This window comes from Papio anubis, chromosome 13 (genome assembly GCF_008728515.1).
Source record: "Papio anubis isolate 15944 chromosome 13, Panubis1.0, whole genome shotgun sequence".
In the NCBI taxonomy this organism is placed as follows: Eukaryota; Metazoa; Chordata; class Mammalia; order Primates; family Cercopithecidae; genus Papio; species Papio anubis.
Window position 1 is genome coordinate 6,099,397 of NC_044988.1, and position 26,845 is coordinate 6,126,241.

Consider the following 26,845-nt stretch of genomic DNA (forward strand, 5'->3'; position numbering starts at 1 on the left):
ACAGTCAGCATTCAGTCTGTGAGGTCTGTGATTCGCAGCTCGGGCTCAGCATCAGGGCGCGCCATGCGACTCTCCCAGCTGTGTCTCCTCTGGCCAGGGACCCCACGGAAAGTTACTTTTGAGACTCCAGTTTCTGAATGTACAGAATGGGCACGATGAACGTGAGTTGTTCTGAGCGTGCGCAGAGATGGCAGTTGTGTGTCAGCTGCTGGGTGCACGCCTGGCTCCAGGAGGCAATAACGCTGTTGTGCCTGGGCTTGTTGTTCCCTTAGAATAGAGAAGACACTCCCTGGGGTGGGTGTGCTCCAAGCGCCTGGACCAGAATGTGAGAGGCACCCTGCCCCACCCATACCAGGTGAGCCTGGAGTGGGCCCCGTGCTGACCGCCAGCAGGCAAGCCAGGGTAAAGAGTACGAGGACTGTCCTCCTGCCCGCTGATTGGAGCCTGTCCTTAGAACTCTGCTCATCCTGAGAACATCCAGATTGAACACAGAGGTGACACTGAGGTTTACCAGATACCCACAAGGGGCACTCAAGCACAAATAAGGATGCACAGGGCAGCGTGTTGCAGTCCCCAGGGCCACCATGTGGGCATCCCTCTGCAGCAGACTGCTCTGTTATTCCTCAATAATTTCCCTGCAGAGGGAGAAAGGACAGGGTCTAGACACATAGAACAATAAAGAGAAAATAACGTGAACAGTACAGTGCAGCAGAAATGCACAGGGAACTGATGGTGGTCTGGATGTCCAAGGTGTTACTCGGATGGGCACGGGGGGTTTCTGGGAGGATGTGGCCCCTGAACTGAGGCTTCTTGCCTTCAGCATGTATTTACCGAAGCCCACCGCATGCTGGGCGCTCAAGAGTCTCTCAAAACGTCTCAGTATGAGGCGGCGTGGTCTCCACTTCCCCTGGGCTCACTGAGTATCCTCCTAAGCGGGAGAGGCAAGCCTGGGAACCACAGGAGGACCTCAGATCATGAAGGTGCTGGAGGGAGGCAGGGCCGGGACGAGAGTGAGCGGTGCTGGCTGTCGCCGATAGGGTGGTCAGGAGGCTGAGCCCCACAGAGTAGGGGCAATGGCTGGCAAAGGCCCCACAGCTCAGGATGCTCCAGGCAGGAGGCGGGCGTGGGAGAGAAAGGGAACGTGGGGTTCCGCTCAGAGCAGCAAGGCTATGACACCCAGTCTCACAGTGGGCGCCCAGGGTCAGACTCCGGTTTCATTCTGGCCACTTTGGTTGTTATGTAGCCAAGGGCAGGAGTGGGTAATGGAGTCCCACATGGCCTCCGTGCTCAGGGAACCCCAGGGCAGCTCTGAAGGTGCTGATATACTTAAGGGGCACAGGCAGGGAGAGGACCAGGCCGCCACCAAGGAGGCCAGAGTGGGCTCCATGCTCTCATCCTGGGGCATCTCAGCCCTGTGGGTGTTGGCTGGAGCTAGAAACTCATTTTACAAGGGCACCGGAGGCTTGCACTGAGCCCAGTGTCCACATCCATGTCCACCCTGGTCTGGGGATTGCTGGGGGTACATTTTGTATGGCACAGAGAGAAGCTCCAAGCTCCAGGGTGACATGGGGAGGGAGCAGCTGCCGAGCACTAGGACTTGGTGGAGGGAAACCTCCAGGCAGGTCATTCTTAGGTTCCAGGTCAGCAGCGAGTTCAGCCCCTGCCAGTCTTCTCTGTCCCCGCCCGGCCCACAGCCACACAATCCCAAGCAAACCTTTCCCTAAGACGTTTTCTAACATCCATTGGACAAAATAAATCACGAGATTTCCAGGTTCTGAGCCTTGCACCACTCTGGAGGCTGAAGGCCATGTTCAAGGCGCCTTCGATCCAAGTAGGGGACCCTTTGTCCTCCTATTGGCTGTGAGTCTGCAGTGCCCGTTGTGTTGTCCGGATCTGGAGCCACTGAATGGTCTTGGAAGAAAACTCAACGCCACAAATAGGAGATTTCAAAGTGCACCGTTGGTTGTTTGGGGCAGAGTTTGGGCCGGGCATCTGAGACTGTCTGGACTGTCTGTAGACCCACAGCAGCTTCTTGCCATCGGTGAGGCTCATTCCTGCCTCCGAGCCTTCCCTGCAGTCCTCCATCAGCCCCTCTGTTTTCCCAGGGGTAGAGTTCTGATAGCCCGCGCCCAGCGGGGTGGCATCCCTATGGTGGGCGGCCGTTTCCCTCGTCTGACTGGTATTGTCAGTGGCTGTTGTTCTTCCTCCTGCGGGTGACACACACGGACAGCAGTGATTCTTCCTGAGCTCACTGGGTTTGAGACCGTACTGCAAAGGACTGTGCCACCACCTGTCTGTCTCTGTCTGTCCCCAGGGTGTACACACACCCTTGTCTCTCTCTCTTTGGGTGGGTGTGGATGTCACCTGTGTGTAGGTCTTAGTTTTAGTTTCTTGGACTGTCTCCTTCCGTCTGTAGCCGTTCTTCTTTCTTCTTCAATTCCTCTACCCTTGCAAAGGATCTCAAGACAAGATGCCTTAAGACATCAGAATGTCTTTCTCTCAGCTCTGGAGGCCAGAAGTCTGAAATCAAGGTTTGTTGGCAGAGTAGGTTCCTTCTGAGGGCTCTGGGGACAGTCTGCGCCATGCTTCTGTCTGAGCTCCAGGCATCGCTGGCAACCCTTGATGCCCATGGTGCTCTGTGGCTGTGGCAGCGTCCCCCCATCTCTGCTCTTTCTTCCCTCTAGGTCTGTGTCTGAAATTCACTGTTCCTATAAGGAAACTATCGTTGGATTAGGGCCCTCGCTAATCAAGTAGGACTCCTCTGAACTTCATTACATCTACAGTGACCCTATTTCCCAGTAAAGTGGCACTCACGGGTTGCGGGGGTGAGGACTTCAGCATGACTGGCTGGGGGACACAGGTCAGCCCACCATAGTCTCGGTTTGTCCAAAGGTACAAACACTCTTAGGTGCTTTTCTTCATCTCGCAAGTCCCCATGCTTCTTGTTTTCCTCGTTTTCTCTGACTCCCATCCTTCCTGACGCTGCCCCTGGCTTTCTGCAGCTGGCTGCATGCACCGCTCAGCAGCTCAGTGGGAAAGCCTGAGGAGAGTGGTCACTGTTCCACGCCCGCAACGGATTTATTAACCTGAAAATATTTTCCCTTGGGAGGAACAGCTTTACGTCCTTCCTGCAGCTCTCAGGATTTCCATTCCACGTGCCCTTCCAGGAAATTTGTTTTATTTCCCACTAATCCAAGCTCCACAACCTCATGATCGCTAATACACAAAGTTTTCTTGATCTTCCCGGACTGATCCGTGTGACCCGGTAAAAGCAGATCCTCAAACGCCTGAGTAATTTGACCAAGTTGGTGAATACTTGGATGATCAGCTGGGATTTAAAAATCATAAGTCAGCTGGGCAAGGTGGCTCACGCCTGTAATCCCAGCACTTTGGGAGGCCGAGGTGAGTGGATCACGAGATCAGGAGATCAAGACCATCCTGGCCAACATGGTGAAACCCCGTCTCTATTAAAAATACAAAACTTAGCCAGGCATGGTGGCGCGTGCCTGTAATCCCAGCTACTCGGGAGGCTGAGGCCGGAGAATCATTTGAACTAGGGAGTCGGAGGTTGCATTGAGCCGAGATCATGCCACTGTACCCCAGCCTGGAGACAGAGCGAGACTCTGCCTCAAAAAAAAAAAAAAAATCGTAAGTCTTTGATCTGACTGTGACTACAGCAGAGCCGTGTTCCCTGGTGATGAGATTCCTTTGTTACTTTGCCTTTGGGTTGTTCTAATGCTTGGACTCAGCTCCCTGTCCAGAGATTTGCAGTGCACAGAGAGCTGGCCTGGGCACGGGGAAGATGAGCCTGTACCATCAGTAGCACTAAAGTCGTGCCACTGTTGAGTTAGAAAGGGGAGCTTTTTTGGGTCAGTTACAAGGGAAGACTTCTGTTCTGTGTAACGCTATGCAGTGTGAGTGCTGCTCAAATCCAAGTGAGCCAAAACCTCGGTCGGCCATGCCTGGCTCCTTTTGGCCTGGCAGATTGTTTCTGGAGAGGTTTGGGGCAGCTACAAAGGCATGTTTTTGTGAGTTGGAGGAGAGCTTAGAAAATGGTTAGTACAAACCCCGTATTTTGCACATAAGGGAAATGAAGCCAAGAGAGGCTAAATGACTGGCTATAAATTAAACACCAAGGGAGAAAGGAATATTGTGCTTACTCTCTAGAGAGCTTTCTCTCCCGCTTTCATGTTTGGCCCCTAGAGAATTGATGACGTTGAAAATGGTGGACCAGACTCATTTGGCAGCCCTCCCACGTAAATTACATATGAGTGCTCAATAAAATGCTAGTAAAAGATGCAAATGCTTATATGAACGTGCAAGGGAGATGGAGAAGCGCCCAGGAGCCAGGAATGGAAGGGAAGCAGGATTATAAGTGACAGCCCTGGGCTGCCACAGAAGAAACCACTTGAGGTAGCCCCCACTACGTTTGCAGCCTTGGAGAACAGCCCGGTTGTCCTAGGTCCTCAAGAAGAGTTTATCTTACACCAAGGGCCGAATTCTGAAGGCATCATGGAGTTGTGACATGAGCTCTCCAACAGTGAAAAGTGGTGTCACCGCATGGCCATGGCACACATGTGGACATGTCTGTGAGCCACAGAGCAGAGAGAACACCAAAACGTGGACACACCAAATCCACCAGGGCTGTAATGTCAGAGCAGGCCCGGGCACATAAATGCTACACTCGAGAATACGCAGGGAGAGGGAAATCCTGATGGAGAGTAAATGAAAGAAGTCACCTAAAGTTACTGATGTCACTTGGAATTGGATGTATTAAGTTTCCTCTAATCAGGAGAAATGAGGGGTTAGGAGAAAAATCTAGCTTGGCTTAGGAAAATAAAGGAATGTACATTTCTTGCACCATAATGTAAGGCCTATGAAGTATCATCCCTGCTGTAGAAACGATTCGGCTAGGTCTGGTTTCATCAAGAGCCTTGGGTTTCCACACCAAGCCAGGAGGGAACCCATGGGCTCCACAGAACTGAAGCTTTGTTGACAAGCTTCCCTGTGAAGCTCAGAGACCTGCACGCTGGAGTCCTGGAGAAGAGGGATGAGCACCTTGCCTCGGGGTCAGCCTCCGGAGGTGAGATGAGAGGTGCCTCCACCCTGGCTCCAGATGGGAAACACAGAAGGCTCTCCCATGAGAAATCAGCTGGGACAGGCACCTCTGGAAGCCAGATTTACATTACCAGAATGCTGTAGGACATTCCAAGCCAAAAAGTGACGATAAAACTTGGCACTGGCTGTCAAGCGAACCCAGTCCTCAAGGGATTCCCTCAGAAAAACCAGCCTTACAATAAAAGAATTACACAGCACACTTGGCGAAGCCCAGGATGAGTGGCAAGCTAGTAAACAATGAAGCTAGTAGGATTAAAGATAAAGGAGGAAACAGAAACCACATAGAAGAAAAGCAGTGGTGGATTTGAAAAGGAACCAACAGACCTTCCAGAAAAGAAAAATATAGTCCATGAAATGAGAAACTTGATGGATATGTTACAGGGTAGATGCACATAGCTAAAGACAAAAAGGTTAAGGAGTATTAAAAATAGGTACAGAGAGAGCACAGTGGAATTATCATCTGAGGAAAACCAGCATATATCTAGAAGGATATTTAATATTTTATGAAATACTGATAGAGGTTTTATAGACTTGACAGAAAGCACAAATCTTCAGATTTGAGGAAGGGCACTGAGACCTGAGGAGGATGGAATAAAAATAAATTTACTATTAATGATAGACAATCTGGAATGGCAAAGACAAAGGAAAAATATTGAAAATAGCCTAAGAAAGGGAAAGTTCAGAATACTTACAAAGGAACAAGAACTGCAGGACTTTCAACAATCACTATAAAAGCCAGAGGACAGCAGTGCCTCAAATTCTATACCCAGCTAAACTATCATTCAAGTGTGAGAGTCATGGATGTTTTTAGACCAAGACTAAGAGTGTTTACAGGCTTAGTCCTTTACCCAAAGAATGAACGTTATTCAGGATGAGCTCAACTGAACCTAAGAGGAAGGAGTGAGGTGCAAGAAGTGTTGGTGAGGAAAGAAGTTGGTGAGCAAGTTGGTAGATCTCAAAATACTCGTGACAGTAAAAATAACAATAATTGGAGACTTAAAATCAGAGTGTATCTAAGCACTAGGAAGCAGTTCCAACATATCTCTCTCTCTCTCTGTGTGTGTGTGTGTGTGTGGCTCATAGCATTTAAAGCCTTTTGTAATTGGGGGACTTTGCTAAATGAGGTATGCCTATAAAAAGTAGTTAAGCTAGCCACTTATATATAACTTTCAAATAAGAAGAGGGGGAAAATTGAGAATTTAAAAATCCAATAGAAGATAGGAAAGAAAAAACAAAAGGCAATGGAAACATTAAAAATAAAACTTACCAGTTAAAAACATAGACTCAAAATGTAAAATTATATGCCACTTATAAGAGTTATGTCTAATACAGAATCATAAAAATGATGAAGATATTAAAAAGATAAAAGTAGGGCTATGTTAACCAAAGGTTCCCTGAGGATGGCTATAATAATATCAGATAAAACAATCTTTTAGACAGAATTGTTGCTTAGTGATATATGGACCAAATTATGTAATAAAACTGAAGTTGGGAATGCATTCAGCCCCATCATTTCCCATATTATCAACTCAACTTGACAGAATTACTAAAAGCTATTTGACAAACGCAAAGTCTTTGAGTCTAGTAGATAAATATACTAAAAATACGAACAACAAAATCAACAAACTTGATCAAATGAGCACTTAAAAATAAAACTCTGCCATGAACGTAGGCTAAGCACGTTCTTACTAAGCATCTGTGGACCATCTCCAGGAAGCTGACTCTGCGGAGCATATCTCAGTGGCTTCAAAGAATTGTCACCACACAGACCATGTTCTGTGACAACAGTGCAATTAAAGCACACTTTAAATAACTCATAGCTAAAAGAAAAATGTCATAAGATATATTACACGATATTTGGGTCTGACTAATGATGTGAAGATTAATTTATTGGATGGCTAAAGAAGAGTGGAAGGAAAATTTTACACTTAATGCGTACATAGAAAAGGAAAAAGATATAAAATGAATTAACTACAGAAGTTGGAAAAGGCATCAGAATAGATAGATGAACAGACAATTACAGAAGGGGCACCCCAATGACGAGCAATATTCTAAAGAATGTGGAAGCTCACGAGGAAGTCATAAGATGCGAACTAAAACAATAGCGCAGAACTATTTTATGTCCATCAGATTGGCAAATATTTTAAAGCCCTCAAATACCAAATTCCAGCACAGCTGTAGGGAAGCACTTTAATTCAGATACTGCTAGTGAAATACAAATTGTTTCAAGCACTTTTGAGGCTCAGATCAATGAAAGATTTCAAGACTCGATGACACCACATCCGGGTAAGTATTTTTTTCCCCCTTCCAACTTTTATTTTAGGTTCCGGGGTACATGTACAGGTTTGTGACTTGGGTAAATTGTGTGTCATGGGGGTTTGGTGTACAGATTATTTTGTCACCCTGGTAATGAGCGTAGTACTCAATAGGTAGTTTTTTAGTCCTCACCCTCCTCCTACCTTCAGTCCTCCAGGAGACCCTGATGTCTGTTGTTCCCTTCTTTATATCCATGTGTACTCAATGTTTTACTCCCACTTATAAGTAAGAATATGAGGTATTTGGGGTTTTGTTCCTGTGTTATTGTGCTTAGGGTAAGCATCTATGTTGCTGCAAAGGATATAATTTTTCTTAATGGCTGCATTGTATTCCATGGTGTATAGGTACCACGTTTTCTTTATCCAGTCATGTATGTACTTTTGAGAGACTCTTGTATATGCACAGGACAAGATATCTATATAGGTGGTCTTTAAATATTATAATAGCAATAATGTAGAAACAGCTTACTGTCCTTCAACTGGGGAAATGGATAAGGAAATTGTGGTTTGTTTGTATAATGTACCATTCTATTACACAGTAATTAAAAATAAATGGAGCACGTCAACCAACATAGATGGATGAAATGAAGCAACTAACAAATATGACCTTTCAGGAAAAATTTCTAAAAACGTAAAATAATACAAATATGCATTGGAATAATGCATACAAGTTCTGTGGAGCAGAAGAAACAAGAGTAGGTTTTGGTTGCATTCTAGAATTTTTTTTAAGTGTTCAAAGTAAAATATGGGAAAATTAATGTCAAATCTCGATATGTTTTGTTCATGGTTACCGTTTGATAGCTGTATTTTTCTGTATGTTTGCAGCATTTTAGCATTTAACCTTTTTAAATCAAAAAGAATACTGAAAAAACAGGCAAAAAGATATGGGAGATATGAATTTTGAAAGCAAAAAGGTTATGTTATTTGAAGGAGATGTTATCTATGTAGAAAATCCAAGGCAATCAACTCAGAAACCGTTATAACTAAGATAGCTGAGTAAAGTGGCAAGATCTTTAAAAACTTGCAGGTGGGATTAATTTAATGATTTTGAGACGAGAGGATCATTCTGGCTTATCTGGGTAGGCCCAGTGTAACCACAGAGGTCCTTAGGAAACCGGAGCTGGAAGACTGGATTCAGCAGTAGATGTGGCAATGGAAGCAGAGGTTGGAGTGATGCAGTGGGGAGCCACTGGCCAAGGAAAGAGGGGGCCCCTAATGTTACTGAAACACCAGGGTTTGGTCTAGGTCCTGCTGCTCACCACACGGAAAGCCAATCACTGAGACAAAAATTATTGCCAAGAAAGAAGGCTTTAATCCAGTGATGCAGCTGAGGAGATGAGGTCTGCCTCAAATTCATCTCCCTAACTGACTAAAATGAGGGCTTTATATAGCAGGGAAGAAATGTAGCTATGTATGGGAAAACAGGGACATGGAAGGGGTAAAGAAGCCATCATGATGATTGAGGGCCTGGTGTCTTATTGTCTCGATGTGATATGATGATCTTGTGAGTTTCAATTCTTTGATACTTTTTTAAGAGGTCCTTTTCTGAGGAAGGGTCAATTTCTATATTTATCCAAAAGAAATGTCTATGGCAGGGGTCCTCAACCTCCTGGCTATGGACTGGTTACTGGCGCGTGGCCTGTTAGGAACTGGGCTACACAGCAGGAGGTGAGCAGAGGGTGAGCGAGTGAGGCTTCATCTGTATTTACAGCCACTCCCCATCAATTACATGACCACCCGAGCTCCACCTCCTGTCAGATCAGCAGCAGCATTAGAGTCTCATAGGAGCACAAAGCCTATTGTGAACGGCACATGTGCGGGGTCTAGGGTGTGTGCTTGTGAGAGTCCATCTTAGGAGCAGCCCACTCACTCCCCATTCTGGGTGCTTTAAGACCCCGTGTGCCCCCTAGTGTATGAGCGCGGGACTGCTTCTGTCTGCTCTGGACAAAGCCTTCAGCTGCCCTCAGCACCGTAACTTCTGTTCTGTTTACAGGACAGTGATTAGCTTGGTTTGGGGATGTCCATGTTTTGTCACACATCTTCTTTTTATATTTTACTTCTGTGGCTCTGTGCTTAATGATGTGGCAGGCGGGGAGGAGGGACTTCCTGAGCGTGAATTTACATCATTTCGACCAGCCCAGGTTAGATGTAGTGTTGGAAAGAGAAGCACAGTTGATCCTCATCATTTGCAGATTCCGTATTTGTGAGTTCACCTAATACCTAAAGTCTATTTGTAACCCCCAGATCAATACTCGTGGTGCTTTTGTGGCTTTTCACAGACACACGCCCAAGGCAGTGAAAAATCTGTGTCCCAGCTGGTGTTGAACAAGGTGATGGTCGGCTTCCTGGCTTCTGCTCTCATACTGTGAACATGTGGCCTTTTCTTGGTCTATTTAGTGCCACGTTTCTTGCATAGTTGGGCTTTTTGTTGGTGATTTTACTGTTTATGATGGCCCCCAGGCACAGCGCTGAAGTGGTCTGGTGTTCCTAAGTGCAAAAAGGCTGTGACGTGCCTTATGGAGAAAACAATGTGTGTGAGAGAAGCTTCGTTCAGGCATGAGTTATGAGGCTGTTGGCCATGGGTTCAATGTGAAGAAATCAACAGTACACATTGAATATGGTGTCTTTAAACAGAAACACACATAAACCAAGGTTACGTATTGGTTAGTTGATGAAAATATTATGACGAGAGGCTCGCAGGAATTTGACTCTGTGTTTCCCGTCGGAGCAGTGGTTCAGTATGCACTAATTCAGTGTTCCCTGTAGCATTCTGGGAGATAATTACCACAGATAACAAGAACCTATTTTAGTAGGTGACAGAAAATGGAAAACTTCCCTTGGAGGAGTTCCTAACGGAGCCCCCAGGTGGCCCTTCCCTCCAGCCCTCACTGAAGCTTGTTCTTTTGTGACCCCTCTCCTTGGCAGGTTACTTTCTGAATTTTCTGGAGCCAGTAAACAATATCACCATTGTCCAAGGCCAGACGGCAATTCTGCACTGCAAGGTGGCGGGAAACCCACCCCCCAACGTGCGGTGGCTGAAGAACGACGCCCCGGTGGTGCAGGAGCCGCGGCGGATCATCATCCGGAAGACAGAATACGGCTCGCGACTGCGAATCCAGGACCTGGACACGACAGACACTGGCTACTACCAGTGCGTGGCCACCAACGGGATGAAGACCATTACCGCCACCGGCGTCCTGTTTGTGCGGCTGGGTGAGTCGGGCAGTGAAGTTGAAGTCATGTGGGTTAGCAGATACGAAGGTTCCCAGCCACCGAGCAAGAGGTCCGGTTGCTATTTGAAAGTGAACACACGAGTCAGCACACGGGGAGAGCAGTGAAACCATTCCCTAGGGCCTTCCCCGTGTGCCCCAGGGCACAGCTTGACCTGTTACCCATTTACTAGTAATAAAAGAAAATACGGCCAGGTGGTGGCTCACGCCTGTAATCCCAGCAGTTCGGCAGGCCGAGGCGGGCGGATCACGTGAGGTCTGGATTTTGAGACCAGCCTGGCCAACATGGCAAAACCCCATCTCTGCTAAAAATACAGAAATTAGCTGGGCGTGGTGGTGGGTGCCTGTAATCCCAGCTACTCGGGAGGCTGAGGCAGGAGAATCACTTGAACCTGGGAGGTGGAGGTTGCAGTGAGCCGAGATCGCGCCAGTGCACTCTAGCCTGGGTGACAAGAGTGAAACTCTGTCCCAAAGAAAAGAAAATAGGTGCAGATGGAGGGATTTATAGACCGGGAGCCCAGAAGACAATCCCAGGCGCACACGGGGAGCCGAGGTGTTTATCAGGAAGGCCATGTGTTAGGAGGTCAGGCGTCCGTGGGAAGGTGGCCACACTGCAGGATAACTGGGCAGGGTCCGAGGCTGGCCTGGCTGGGGTGGGGAGAGAGCTGAGTGCGATGACCAGAGATTCTGAATCTCTGTGCTCGTCACACCTGGTGAAGGAATTAAGTGGCAGGAAGGAATGTGTCCCCTTCATCCCAGCCGTGAAAAGCCCCCAGGCAGTGAACGTCCCGGCCATGCCACCCAGGCCCACGCCATCCAATCACAAGTGGTAAAACAGATTCTGTGTGTAAAGACTAGATGAGAAGAGAGAGAGTAAGGACGGCAAAAACTCCAAAAAACAAAGATACCCTCAGTGTCAAAGCGCCCCTTCCCTTGTGTGTGGTTTCCAGCCTTGCTGACGTAACCACGAGCGGAGCCTGAGGCCCGAGGACAGCTGCCCACCAGTGAGCCCACTGGCTTCGGCCTGTTTGCCACTGGCCTGATTTGAAGAAGGTCGTATTCCAAATCATGGAGTATTAATAACTCGTCTTTTTGTTTCCTCTTTTTAGGTCCAACGCACAGCCCAAATCATAACTTTCAGTAAGTATCTATATCCCCCAAACCATGTTCTGCTGCTCTGAGGGTTTTTGTTATGTAAGAATCTGGGTTTTAAATCCTGCCAGCTCATGTCTTTGCCGAATTTGCTAGAAGTTGGCTGGGTTTCATACAGGGATGGCCACGTGCTTGCTTAGGGTTGGGAAACGTTTACATTTTCCATGTTTCTTGTACAGAAAAAATGTCAGACAACCAAAAATGGTTAATTTCTTTCTGTGATCATGACTTTACACAGGGCTACTGAGAGGAGTATAAATATACAGGCCAGGTTGCCTGGGCACCAGGAAGGATCTCGGCTCATTAGTACGTTTGGAAACAGGGACATAATTCACTCTGAAATCCCAGCACCACCAGCTGCAGTTAATGAATGTGTGCCCCTGAGCCTTGGGCCACCCTGTGACAGTGGGCGGGGGTCTCAACCCCACCTTGCAGATGAGGAGACCGAGGCTCACAGCCAGGCTTACACTCCTTCAAGAGCTGCTGGCGGCAGTGGCTTTGAACTCAGGCCTCTGGTTTCCCAGCACGAGGTTGTCCACTGTGGCCAGGCTGTCTTGGGAGTGTCCCCTCTGAACTGCCCACGTTCTCCCATCGTGTACACAGAGGAGTGCTCATTCGTTGCCTGTGTTTGAGCTGAGCAGTGACTGTCCAGGTCTCCTGCGTTTCCTCCTCAGGCCTATTGGAGAGCAGTGCTTGGTGAAGTGGTGGGTAAAGTGTGCAGTGTTGGCTGATTTCTGTTTCCCTGGGCCTCGTATCCATTATCCACCCATGGTGTGCTGCTGCAGGCTCGGCAGGGCTGCGACCTATCTCAGCAGACATCAGCAGCTTGCTTACAGAGGGCAGATTTTCTTTTTAGCCAGGCCCGGCTCTTTCACCCAGACTGGAGTGCAGTGGCACAATCATAGCTTACTGCAGTCTTGCACTCCTGGGCTCAAGCCATCCTCCCCCGTTCAGCCTCCCAAGTAGCTGGGACTATAGGCGCGTGCCACCACACACCCAGATAATTTTTTCTTATATTTGTAGAGATGGGGTCTCACTATGCTGTCCAGACTGGTCACAAAGTCTTGCCTCGAGCAATCCTCCCGCCTCACCCTCCCAAATCACTGGGATTGTAGGTGTGTGCCACCACACCTGACCTAGAGGGAAGATACTTGGGAAGATTCTGTGCTAAGCAATAGTGATGGAGCATTTTTCCTTAATAATCCTTTAGACACAGAGTAAGGAAAGAAGAAATTGCATCATGAGCACAATTATGGGGCTTTGAAAAAGGCATATAAGTCATTTCAAAAGTCGAACTATTGTTTCCTCTTATTTTATATTTATGTATTTTATTTCAGTTATTTTATTTTTCGAGACAGAGTCTCGCCCTATCACCCAGGCTGGAGTGCAGTGGTGCAATCTCCACTCACTGCAACCTCTGCCTGCCAAGTTCAGGCAGTTCTCGTGTCTGAGCCTCCCAAGTAGCTGGAATTACAGGTGCACACCACCACGCCCAGCTAATGTTTGTATTTTTAGTAGAGACGGGGTTTCACGATGTTGGCCAGACTGGTCTCGAACTCCTGACCTCAAGTGATCCGTCCACCTTGGCCTCCCAAAGTGCTGAGATTACAGGCATGAGCTGTTGCACCTGGCCTATATTTGTGTATTTTATAAATAAAACTTTTATAGTTCATTTATATATATTTACATAAATATCTTATGTAACTAGATAATATATTGTCAATATAGAACATACAGAGCTATAATTATATAAATATTAAATATATTCATGTATTTATATACAAATTGTAAATTTATATATATATTTATATAAATTATTTCACAATATTTTTACATTGACTTTCTTCTCATTTTAAGTTATGGATTTAATCCACACATTGACGTAAATGACTGGGGCAGTTTCGGAAAGTCCCGCCTGACCTCCCATCCTTCCAGGCCTCCCACCTCCCTTGTCACGAAGGTAAATCGTCCAGGGAGTTTCCAGGCACTCAGTACATACATACATCTACCCAGGGAAATCCATCTTAAGAAAACAGTCAACTTGAAAAAAGGTCTAAAAGAACAGAAATTACTCAGTATTACTGAGGCAATGAAGAAATGCGCTTTACCTATACACGATCGGTGAGAAATTTCTGGAGTGCTATTTGACAATAAACATAAAACTATTTTTAAAAAGAAATACCTCTTAACGGTTTTATGTACTTTTTTTACTACTTGACATGTTTAGTTAACCATTCATAGAAATCTTTCCATCTCAGTGCGTTTGAAGTTTCCAGATGCTCTCTTTGCCTCTTTCTGGACTCATGTGCAGAGCATGTGACTGTTCCATCGCGATGGGCATTCCTATGAGGGAAGCCTCATCCCAGCCACTCGTGCCACTGCGTCTCCCTGCCCTGGCCCTGAGACCTGTGGCTGGGTTTCTATAGGAGAGATTCTGAAGAGGAAAAGCTGCAGGGGCACAGGCACCCCCTTTTTATAACTGATACTGCAAATTGGCCATTCATAGGTAACCTTCCCGACACAACGGCAAAGGACCCATTTCTCCTTATCTTCCATAAGATGACTTCCAAACTTGTTAACTTCCACCACTGGAAGGATGGAAAATGAATAAGTGACCCGCTTTGTTCTCCATTTCCCTGGTTACTAGTGAGGCTGAGCATGTGGACACACGTTGCTTGGCACTCATGTCTCCTCTTTGTCAATTGCCACTTCATATTCTTTTTTTGTTTTTCCTTTACATTGTTTCTTAATGAATTTTGATAATTCTTTATGTCTTATTTCTTGATCATATAGACATTAACACTTTTACAAATGATTAATTTGTTTTTCATGGTGTGTCTTGTTAAAGAATGTCCTAATTTCCTTGAAAAATTCTGACGATAGTTTGATTGGAATGACAATGAATTTTTAGGTCAGTTTGATGAGAATTACTATCTAAATTGAATTTTCTCATTAAGGACTACTTTGCTTTGTGTTCCAAGGTGTTTTCTTTTTCTTAACATTTTATAATGAAAAATTTCAAACATACAGTTGAAATAATTTAATAGTGGGTTCCTATAGACTCACCAACTAGATGCTAGCATTTACATTTTACTGTGCTAACTTTATCACTTATCGTTCCAACCAGCCTCCATCTATCCATCAATCAAATTTTTCGTTCATTTCACTGAGTTGCAGATACTTGTACATTTACCCTGAAATACTTCAGCGTGTGTATCATTAATGAGATTGCAGTATCTGTGTTTGATTTTTGCTGCTTCTTCTTCAGCAAAAATTTTGCATACCAATGAAATGCACACGTCTTAAGTATAGCACTAATAAGGTCTGACAAATGCATACATCTCTGTGATCCAAACACCCTGTCCAGGTACAGAATCTCTGTCACGCCTGCAGGTTCTGTCGTGCAACTTCCTAGCCAACTCCCTTCTATCCCAGGCATCCACTATTCTGATTTTTTAAGTAATGGATTAGTTTTCCTGTTATTAAACATCACAGAAATGAAATCCTTCAGCATGTAGCCACTTAAGCCTGGTATCCTTTTAGCACAGTGCTTTTGAGATTCATCTGTGTTGTACACATATCCGTAGGTTACAGCTGTTTATTGCTGAATAGTATTTCACTGTATGAACACACTAGTTGGTTGGTGGACACCTAAGCAGATTCCAGGCTTGACTAGTATGAATAAAGTTCCTTGTGTAGGAATACTCTATACAAGTTTTTTGTGGACATGTATTTTCATTTCTGTTAGTGTTACCTAGGCACAGAACTGCTGGATTATAGGGCATGTGTGTGCTTAATTTTGTAAGACATTCCTGGACCTTCTCCTAAACTCTTTTTACCTCCACCCACAGTGTGGGAGACATGTGATCACTCCACATATTTCCCAACATCGGTGCGGTTAGCCTTTTTAAGTGCAGCTCTTCCAGTGTATGCAGTGATTCAAGTGACTTTTATATCATTCCAGCCTTTTGAAAGAGTAATTGTTACTAGTGATTTATACATTTTCAAGTAAATATATTTAAAGCTGTAAAGTTTCCTCTGAATACCATCTCCCTGCTTCCACCACGCATTTAGGCTTTTGTTGTTTGATACTGTTTTCTGACTTCTGTTGCATTATTATTAGGGAATATGGGCTGTTTATGTTTTACTCTTGATTATTTATTGAGATGTTTCTTTGTAACCAGTTAGACACGGTCAATTTTTGTGAATCTTGCCTATTGTTTCAAAAATAAGTATGCTTTGATGTGGCTGCACATTTCTTGACTCATCTATGAGACTGACTATAAGTATGTTATTAAAAGTATCTGTTTTTTTGAGACGGAGTCTTGCTCTGTCGCCCAGGCTGGAGTGCAGTGGTGCGATCTCTGCTCACTGCAAGCTCCGCTTCCCGGGTTCACGCCATTCTCCTGCCTCAGCCTCCTGAGTAGCTGGGACTACAGGTGCCTGCCACCACGGCTGTCTAATTTTTTTGTATTTTTGGTAGAAACGGGGTTTCACCCTGTTAGCCAGGATGGTCCGATCTCCTGACCTTGTGATCCGCCCGCCTTGGCCTCCCAAAATGCTGGAATTACAGGCATGAACCACCGCACCTGGCCAAAAGTATCTGTATTTTTTTTGTCCACATGGGTACCAGATACCTGAAGATTTGTGAAAGTCACCCACACTTATTCTGGATTTGCTAGTTTCTATTAGTTATCTATTGTTAATATTTCGCATGTATTGTAAGGTTATACAGGTTTTTGTGGGGTTTTTCGGTTTCTTTTTACAGTCCCTTTTAATGCTTTTTGCCTTGAATTCAGTTTTGCCTAACAGTAATAGAGCTCATATGCAGAGCATGTGGCTGTTCCATCGTGATGGGTATTTCTATGCTTTTTAAATTTGCATTTGCCAGGAACCTTTTTTATGATTCCTGTACCACTCTTTAGTTTTTCACCTTTCTGTGTTCTGTTTTATGTAGGTCTGTTGTAAATGATGTATAACTAGACTTTTTTGGGAGGTTGATGTGGAGGGCTTTCCAGTCTGAAAATCCATGTTAATACATGTAGGTTAAATTCATTTTAACTAATACACAGTATTCCATTCTGTGAGTCAGTTTCCACTTTAATCATGCATTGGATGCTGAGTGAAGGTTAGTTCTTTTCGCTGATAGGGACCCTCTTATAGTGACTGTCCATCCCATGTCTCTTTGTCCCTGTGGGCGAAAGTCCTCCAGGGACAGAGATCGGGAAGCAGGTTTACAGGTGTGCATCACCCACCTCTCCCAGGAATGGCCAGATTGCCCTCTGTGATGGCCAAGTCATTCATAGCCTCACATGAGTTGTTATTTCCTCATGTTTTCTAGCACATGGTATTATCAGAACTTAAAATGTTGCCAGCATCTTAGGAGTCAAATAGTAATTTTACATTACATTTCGCCAGTAAATAGTGAGGTCAAACATCATTTTGTCATTTTAAAAGCCATTGCATTGCCTGTGTGTATCCAGCCTATCCTCATTATTTGCAGATTCCATATTTGCAAATTTGCTTAGTCACTAAACTTCATGTCCCCCAAATCAACACGTGTGATGTTTTCATGGTCATTCTTGGACATGCACAGAGTGGAGAAAACCGAGCTCCCTGACACATGTTTCCAGCTGAGACCGAAGGAAACAATGCCGCCTTCTTGTTCTAGTCCTCATGCTGTGAACACGCATCCTTTCTGTCTACTTAGTGTCACTATTTGTGTCACTATTTTTCCTATTTGTGTGCTTTCTGTTGGTGATTCTGCTGTGGTGAATGGCTCCCAGGCGTGGCGCTGAAGTGCTGTCTGGTGTCCCAAGTGCAGGGAGCTGTGATGTGCCTTACGGAGAAGACGTGTGTTAGAGGCTGTACCTTTTCCACAAATCAATAATACACATCAAATAAGATGTCTTTAACCAAAAATGTATATAAAACAAGGTGTGTATTGATTGGTTGAAGCAAATGTTGTAACCAGAGGCTCTCAGAAAGCTAACTCTGTGAACAGTGGCTCAATATTCACTAATTCAGTGTTTGTCTTGACATTATAGAAAATAACTATGGCAGATAACTAAAATAGACTGCACTTTGTCCATGTTTCTGTTAGAATATGTGTTTTTCGGTCAGGTGTGGTGGCTCACGCCTGTAATCACAGCACTTTGGGAGACCAAGGCGACTGGATCACCTGAGGTCAGGAATTTGAGACCAGCCTGGCCAACATCGTGAAACCCGGTCTCTACTAAAAATATAAAAATTAGCCGGGCATGGTGGTGCATGTCTGTAATTCCAGCTACTCAGAAGGCGGAGACAGGAGAATTGATTGAACCCAGGAGGTGGAGGTTGCAGTGAGCCAGGATTATGCCACTGCACATCACTGAGCGACAGAGCAATACTTAGTCTCAAAAAAAAAAAAAAAAAAAAAAAAAAGGAATATTTGTTTTTCTTGCTTTATAAGAGTTTCAAAATAATTTCTAGATATATGCCTTTCCATAGTTATTACTCCATCTAGAATTTATTTTTATGCTGGTATAAACTAGTATTCTACTATGATGTTTTTCTCTACAGATGGCCTGGAGTCTTGGCATCATCTAATGAATGACCTAATCTGTAGTCATTAAATTTAGTATCAGCCCTGCCCTATGTGAAATTTCTGTAGATGTAGGTCTGCTTATAGGCTGTTTTGTCCCTATAGCTTCTGTTCCTGGACTAATTCCACAGTATTCTAACAGTCCAGCTTTGTAACGTATCTGTCCATATGTGGGGAACGATGCCCTCCTCTACTGCTGTGGACCGAAGTGTTTCCCACCAAATTCATGTGGTGACAGAGCCTGTACTGGAGACAGGACCTTTGCAAGGTGATTAAGGTTAAATAAGGTCATAAGGGTGGAGCCCTGACCTAAGAGAACTGTACAAGAGGAAGAGACATAGAGATCTCAGGTGCCATCTGGAAGGCAGGAGGAGAACCCCCACCAGGAGCCAAATTGGCTGGCACCTTGATGTTGGACTTCCAGCCTCCAGAGTGTGAGAAAATACATTTCTGTTGCTTAAGCCACCCAGTCTATGGTATTAGTTATGGCAGCCTGAGCTGATGATTGACCCACCTTATTACCATACCATTTTTCTTTTTCTTTTTCTTTTTTTTTTTTTTAATTTATTTATTATTATTATACTTTAAGTTGTAGGGTACATGTGCATAACATGCAGGTTTGTTACATATGTATACTTGTGCCATGTTGGTCTGCTGCACCCATCAACTCGTCATTTACATCAGGTATAACTCCCAATGCAATCCCTCCCCCCTCCCCCCTCCCCATGATAGGCCCCGGTGTGTGATGTTCCCCTTCCTGAGTCCAAGTGATCTCATTGTTCAGTTCCCACCTATGAGTGAGAACATGCGGTGTTTGGTTTTCTGTTCTTGTGATAGTTTGTTCTGTTCTTGTGATAGTTTGCTCAGAATGATGGTTTCCAGCTGCATCCATGTCCCTACAAAGGACGCAAACTCATCCTTTTTTATGGCTGCATAGTATTCCATGGTGTATATGTGCCACATTTTCTTAATCCAATCTGTCACTGATGGACATTTGGGTTGATTCCAAGTCTTTGCTATTGTGAATAGTGCTGCAATAAACATACGTGTGCATGTGTCTTTATAGCAGCATAATTTATAATCCTTTGGGTATATCCCCAGTAATGGGATGGCTGGGTCATATGGTACATCTAGTTCTAGATCCTTGAGGAATCGCCATACTGTTTTCCATAATGGTTGAACTAGTTTACAATCCCACCAACAGTGTAAAAGTGTTCCTATTTCTCCACATCCTCTCCAGCACCTGTTGTTTCCTGACTTTTTAATGATTGCCATTCTAACTGGTGTGAGATGGTATCTCATTGTGGTTTTGATTTGCATTTCTCTGATGGCCAGTGATGATGAGCATTTTTTCATATGTCTGTTGGCTGTATGAATGTCTTCTTTTGAGAAATGTCTGTTCATATCCTTTGCCCACTTTCCAAATTGTCTTTTCTGTTATTTGCCTTGTACTTTTCCTTGTGAATTTTATGTCTTTGTATTGGAATTGAATAGAAGTTTGATTGATTAGGAGAGAACTGATGCTGCTGTTTCTAGTTTGTAGTTTGATATTTCTTTAAGTTGTCTGTGTGCTTTTCTTATTTTTTTTCTTTTCTTTCTTTGGAGATGGAGTTTCGCTCTTGTCGCCCAGGCTGGAGTGCAATGGCACCATCTCGGCTCACTGCAACCTCCGCCTCCCAGGTTCAAGCGATTCTCTGCCTCAGCCTCCTGAGTAGCTGGGATTTCAGACGCCTGCCACCACGCCTGGCTGATTTTTGTATTTTTAGTAGAGGCCGGGTTCCACCATGCTGGTCAGTCTGGTCTCCTGACCTCAGGTGATCCACGTGCCTCGGCCTCCCAAAGTGCTGGGATTGCAGGTGTGAGCCACCACGCCCGGCCTCTGTGCCCTTTGCAATATAGTTTTAGAATTTTCTCCATGACGACCCGGCACGCCTTTCTTAAGTATGTTTCCAGGTGGTTCATTGATTCTGCTAATGATACTGATATCTGTCTCTCCCAGATTTTATTTTTAAATTGTGTGCTAGTGGTGGTTGAGAAAGGCATTAAATTTTAGATACAAATATTATACCTACAACTTTGTTGAACTTTTTCATTTCATTATTTTTTCCTGAAGTATCTTTTGGATTTTTTTCTATGGGGGAATTAAAGTTTTCTACAAATACATTTTTCTATTCCCACCTTTATATATTAATAAAAATTATCTATATATACAACACAATGTTTTGATATATGTATACATTGTGGGATGGCTAAATCAAGTTAATGGACATATGCCTCACTTGACATACTCCTCATTTTCTTGTAGTGAAAACACTTAAAGTCTGTTTTCTTCAGCAATTTTTTTTTTAGACGGTATCTTGCTCTGTCGCCCAGACTGGAGTGCAGTGGTGGCACAATCTCGGCTCACTGAAACCTCTGCCTCCCGGGTTCAAGCAATCCTTCTGCCTCAGTCTCCCGAGTAGCTGGGATTACAGGCGTGCACCACCACGCCTAGCTAATTTTTATATATATAAAATGTATGTATGTATATATGTGTGTGTGTATGTGTGTGTGTGTGTGTGTGTGTGTGTGTGTGTATATATATATATATATATTTTTTTTTTTTTTAAGTAGAGACAGGGTTTCATCATATTGGCCAGGCTGGTCTTGAACTCCTGACCCCAGGTGATCTCCAATACATTGTTATTCACTATAGTCATGTTGTAAAACCCATCTCTTCACCTTAGTCCTCCTTCTAACTGAAATTTTGTATCCTTTAACCAACATCTCCCCAGTTCCACAGTCCCAGCCTCTGGTAACCACCACTGTGCTTTCTGGCAGAGGGCTTTTCCACGCGAGGACATTCTTTGACTTTGTAGTGCATAGTAGCAGCGCACTGGCCGTTATCCTTCTGCCGCCATGAGTCTCTTTTCCCCAGTGACCCCGACTGTGCTTCAGTAGACTGACTCTTCCCCCGCCCCGCCATAATGATGTGCTTATGATATCTCCGGACCATAACCAAACGAAGACAGAAGGAGAGAATCAGTGAGCTTAAAATAACAATCCATAGGTTCTCTGATTCTTTTTCTCGACCAGTGTATCCTATCAGTGGCACCTCTTTTGGGCCACTTCCATAGAAAATGCACAACAGCTAGCATTCTTCCATTGTTGGTCAAGAGGTGTGTCCTCTCTGTATAAAGGGAGAGTTGAACAGCAAACAGTAGTATCGCCTTGGCTTAGCCCTGTGTGCAGCGTGACAGCAAGACACGGTACCGTGGATTCTCAGCCATGAACTCTGATGGTTGCTGACACAGGGCTTCCACTCACGGCTCTTCCTTGGGTGCTGTCCTGGCCCATCCACACGCGTGGGCACTGTGGTGTGTGGGACTAAAGCTTGTGCATGTTGAGGGAGGTGGATATCCTTGAAGGTTAAAGGATTTACCACCGTAAGACATTGCTTTCCCTTCTATCCCTGTTAAATTGGGGGCGAGGAGGGTGTGTATATGGAGAACAAAGCTTGAAGAAAAGGTGGTGCCTCCACAGATGGAGTTTCCGAGGCCAGGGTTATCCAAGCTGACTCAGCAGCAGTGCTGGTTGTGCTTGGGGGTTAATGCTAAGCTGCCTGTCTCATATTTCATATTTCCTGCTCTGCTGAGAAGTGGCACATTCAGATGAGTGTAGGCCCATACACAGGTCCTGCTTCTAGCGGGAGGGAGGTGGTGGGGTGGGGAGTGCTGCCTTCGTGAAGTCAGAGCACCAGAGCCCTTGGCTGGCCTGTGTTGCTGTCCTGGACCCACCCCATGGGCCACAGGTGTGTGCATGCATATTGTGCTTCTCACACACGCACACACCTGCTCAAGGAAAGTGTGGTGTTCTTTTGAATAATGAAAAGTTGTGTTAATTATTGGCCTCTGGGAAATCACCTTCCTAGGGCCATGGCCCTGTTATTTTCTTATGGAAACAAGCATCAGTTAATTCCAAGACGTCAACCGTTCTCCATCCAGACGCTTGTGACCCGGGACTCCTTGTTTCCAAGTCTGACTTCTCCAGCCCCACATGTTCACCCACATAATGAGCCTCTCCATGGGGATGATTTGAAGGCACCTCTCGCCGAGTGTGTCTACATGGAATTCGGCCAGCTGCCAGCCCAGACTCCTTCCATTGCTATTTTGGGGGAGTTTTCATAAGTCTAGTTCAGCGTTTATCCTAATTACAGGAAAACAGCACTATAAAATTGAAAGTGCCAAGTAAGAAGCCGGTAATTAGAAATGACGTCAGCAGAAACCAAGCCAGGCCAGGCATGGTGGCTCAGGCCTGTAATCTCAGCACTTTGGGAGGCCAAGGCAGGCCAATCACTTGAAGTCAGGAGATGGAGACCAGCCCGGCCAACTTGGTGAAACTCTCTCTCTACTAAAAATACAAACATTAGCTGGGTGTGGTGGCGTGCGCCTGTGATCCCAGGTGCTGGGAGGCTGATGCCCGAGCATTGCTTGAACCTGGGAGGTAGAAGTTGCAGTGAGCCGAGATCACACCACTGCACTCCAGCCTGGGCAACAGAGTGAGACTCCATGTTTAAAAAAAATAACAAAAATAAAAAAAAACCAAGCCGCCTTATTGCTGACAAACTTGGGCAAAAGGCTGACATTTGGCATTTGATAATAAAGCCCTCAAACCACCAACCTAATCAAGTTCAACTTAATTCAGACAGAGCTTGAAGGAGGGAAGCCAGTCTATTTTTTTTCTCAGTAACATCTTTTTATGATAAGTTCTATTTTCTAGAAAATACAACTTTCCTTAAGTCCCATAGTACAGAAACAGAATAAAAGCGAGAAACTGAATTTGCTTTAAGGTTATGTGATACGAGCAGTAGGTGACTAAGTAGGCAATCATCAATAAGGTAATTTGAGGATAGATACACACATCTAAATGCAGACTATAGGCCGGGCGCGGTGGGTTACTACTTTGTAACAAAACAATAGGGGAAAAATGTTAACTTCGTACACAATGTGTAGCTACATTTGAATTTTGACATGGATTCCTTTTCAACCTTAAAAAAGCCTTAGTTTCCTTTAAAGCTCCGTCATTATTAATACCTATGAAGGTTTATTCTCAGCATGTGTCATCTAGGGGAAGGCTGTGGATCCACCCCACCATCTTGCCAGTCTCGGTGGAGGAGCACCTTCCATCACAGTCTGCTGGCCCCTGCTTCTGTTTCTCCCCGATCTCCTACCCCTCTCCTGTTGCTTATCTTACCCAGGGTTGTCATTATTTTACATTATTATTATTATTGTTGTTGTTGTTGTTGTTATTATTATTTGAGTCAGAGTCTTGCTCTGTCACCAGGCTGGAGTGCAATGGCACAATCTGCTCACTGCAGCCTCTGCCTGGGTTGAGCGATTCCCCTGCCTCAGCCTCCCGAGTAGCTGGGACTACAGGCGTGCACCACCACACCCAGCTAATTGTTTGTATTTCAGTAGAGATGGGGTTTCATCATGTTGACCAGGATGGTCTCGATCGCCTGACCTCGTGATCCACCCACCTCGGCCTCCCAAAGTGCTGGGATTACAGGTGTGAGCCACCGCTTCCGGCCGGGTTGTCATTATTTAGCGCCCTCTCTCCTCCTTGACAGTCACTTCTTGGTGTAGAAGTTTCTTCTTCATCCATGTCCTGTCAGGCTTTGGATCAGTGCCTGGCAGCCTGAGGGCAGGGGATTTCCACACTGCGTTTCTGAAACGTGATGCTCTGCCAGCTGGGGAGCACGTCTACTGCACTTACATTGCTGAAGGAATTTTATAGCTGCCAAATTCCGTCTCAGCCCTTTCCTTGCTTTCCCAGGGATTCACTTAACAGACTCTCTCCAGCTCTGTTCCTTGTCTAAGGCTCCAAATGTGCCAGAAAAAGATAAAATATAATTGTTTGAAAATAGAAGGCAACTCCCACTTGTTTTCTCAGACAATTCAAAAGCAAAGATGCCATTTTCCAAGCACTTCTGTCTGGCTTTTTGGAGAGAGATATATATATCTTTTTTTTTTTTTTTTTTTTGATACAGAGTCTAGCTCTGCCACCCAGGCTGGAGTGCAGTGGCATATTCTCGGCTCACTGCAAGCTCCACCTCCCAGGTTCACGCCATTCTCCTACCTCAGCCTCCCCAGTAGTTGGGACTACAGGCACCTGCCACCATGCCCGGCTAATTTTGGTTTTGTATTTTTAGTAGAGACGGGGTTTCACCATGTAAGCCAGGATGATCGATCTCCTGGCCTCGTGATCCGCCCGCTTCAGCTTCCCAAAGTGCTGGGATTATAGGCGTGAGCCACCACACCCAGCCTAGATATTGTCTATTCAGATTGAAAGCCCACGTCAGTGAGAGATGTGTAAGCCTGGTGTGATGGCGGGAGACTCCCCACCCCCTTGTCATCTTCCTTACACCCCCTTGCTCTCTCGGTCCTGTGGGCACCTGACCAGCGGCCGGGGAGAAGCCTGCAACAGGGGGAACAACCTTCTCTTCCTTGACTCTTGCAAGGTAGGAAAGAAATTACTCACATTGGTGGCGTCATCCCAGGAGACTGAGCTGAATCTCATAGCTTAGGCATAGCTGACATTAATCCGATCACGCAGGTCTTAATGATTTTTCCAGCAAGAGTGGACAAGCACCCGGAGCCCGCCTCCAGACAGGGGCATGTCCAGCACATACCCGGGCAGAGGTGACTTCCATTTATGTTGGTAGTGTGGCCAGCGTCTAATCAGCAGTTAACATCAGCTCAAAATGAATGAAAGCGAGACAGGCAGGCGCTCATTGTTAACATATGTGCTGCCCATTTAAACTACCTTTAAGGAACCCGTAACCCAAGGAAGCAATGGCTGGTGAGCTGGAGTTAACACCAAAATCTCCTTCTTTGAATTATTATTATTATTTTGAGACAGAGTCTCACTCTGTCGCCCAGGCTGGACTACAGTGGCGCGATCTTGGCTCACTGCAAGCTCTACCTCCCGGGTTCACACTATTATCCTGCCTCAGCCTCCCAAGTGGCTGGGACTACAGGCACCCACCACCATGCCTGGCTAATTTTTTGTATTTTTAGTAGAGATGGGGTTTCACCGTGTTAGCTAGGATGGTCTTGATCTCCTGACCTCGTGATCCACACGCCTCGGCCTCCCAAAGTGCTGGGATTACAGGTGTGAGCCACTGCACCCAGCCCCTTCTTTGATTTATTTATGGCTCCAGGTTCTGTTCTTTGAGAAAAGGGTTTTCTGCAGAAGCTTGAGAAGGTCTCCGCTATTGCAAGTGTTCAGCCTCTGCCTTAGCAAGAGAGTTCAGATAGGAATTTTAAGTCCATTTGGTTAAATTGAACACAGTCTTTTTTTTTTTTTTTTTTTTTTTTTTTTTAATTTAAAGACAGGGTCTTGCTCTGTCACCCAGGCTGGAGTCCAGTAGTTCGATCTCAGCTCACTGCTGTCTCTGTCTCCCAACTCAAGTGATCCTCCCACTTCAGCCTCCTGAGTAGCTGAGACTATAGGCACGTGCCACCCTGCCCAGCTAATTTTGGTATATTTTGTAGAAACGGGGTTTCACCATGTTGCCCAGGCTGGTCTCGATCTCCTGGGCTCAAGTGATTCACCAGCCTTGGCCTCCAAAATTGCTGGGATTACAGACATGAACCACTGTGCCTGGCCTTAAATGGAACAGAATTCAGATTTCATTTGGGGATGGTCTACTCTAAATGGATGTAGGGTGGAAAGCCGAGTGCTCTCAGGCTTGTGGGGTAGGTTCCAGATTTGCTGGAAAAGAAGCTACTGAACTACAGGCCTGACGTGCTCATGTAAGGCTTGTCCTAGCATCTTCAGTCCCCTCTTCCGCCAGCAGTCGCAGCCCCCTGATGTGTCTGCTGTGGCTCACTGGCGTCACTGGACCTCTGGAGGGTCCTGAGCACCACTTTAAAATCCTCCAGGATACTTATCATGATGGCTTTCATTGGCTGAAGCCAGACCAACAGTTTCTGCAGAAAATAATTTACCACAAACTCCAACCTGGGGACCTGGAAAAGGATTACGCCCTCTTCCCATCCATGCAGGCTGTCCCCGTGGGGACCGGGAGGAGCAGGAGGGAGAACAGCCTGCCCGTGCCTTTCCCTCTTCTGACCTCCTGCGCCTGTGACATGTGGTCTGTGCTGTCCATGCAGCAGGGCCAGGTCACACTTCTGTGTAGAGTGGGCATGCATGTATGTCATTCTGTGAGTTCTTTGAGGCTTGGACTTCTTGGAGTCCCTCCCATCACCTTGGAACATAGTAGAACATTTGTGTATTGCTTTTCTCCTTTTCAGATATTTCTGCTGTTCACCCTCTGGATTGTCATCGTTATCATAAAAGCCTTACTTGCAAACAAGGGAAGTTTGCAGGGGCATTGCCATAATGTCTCTGATGTATTAAATAGTTCAAGGGTAAGGTGAAACATGTGCCTGATGTTCTGGGTG

General features: G+C 45.5%; 1 protein-coding gene across 4 annotated transcripts in view; it reads left to right on the forward strand.

Moving 5' to 3' along the window:
- Nucleotides 1–26,845, forward strand: part of ROR2 (receptor tyrosine kinase like orphan receptor 2) — a 219,391-nt gene that overhangs the window by 176,826 nt on the left and 15,720 nt on the right. For all 4 annotated transcript variants that reach the window (XR_002517701.2, XM_021927681.2, XM_021927682.2 and 1 more), the window contains exons 3-4: nt 10,359–10,646; nt 11,773–11,803. Coding sequence is in view for 3 of the 4 variants with exons in the window: in XM_021927681.2 (XP_021783373.1) it covers nt 10,359–10,646; nt 11,773–11,803 (319 nt within the window). In the remaining variant the exon portion in view is untranslated. The remainder of the gene's footprint in view (nt 1–10,358; nt 10,647–11,772; nt 11,804–26,845) is intronic.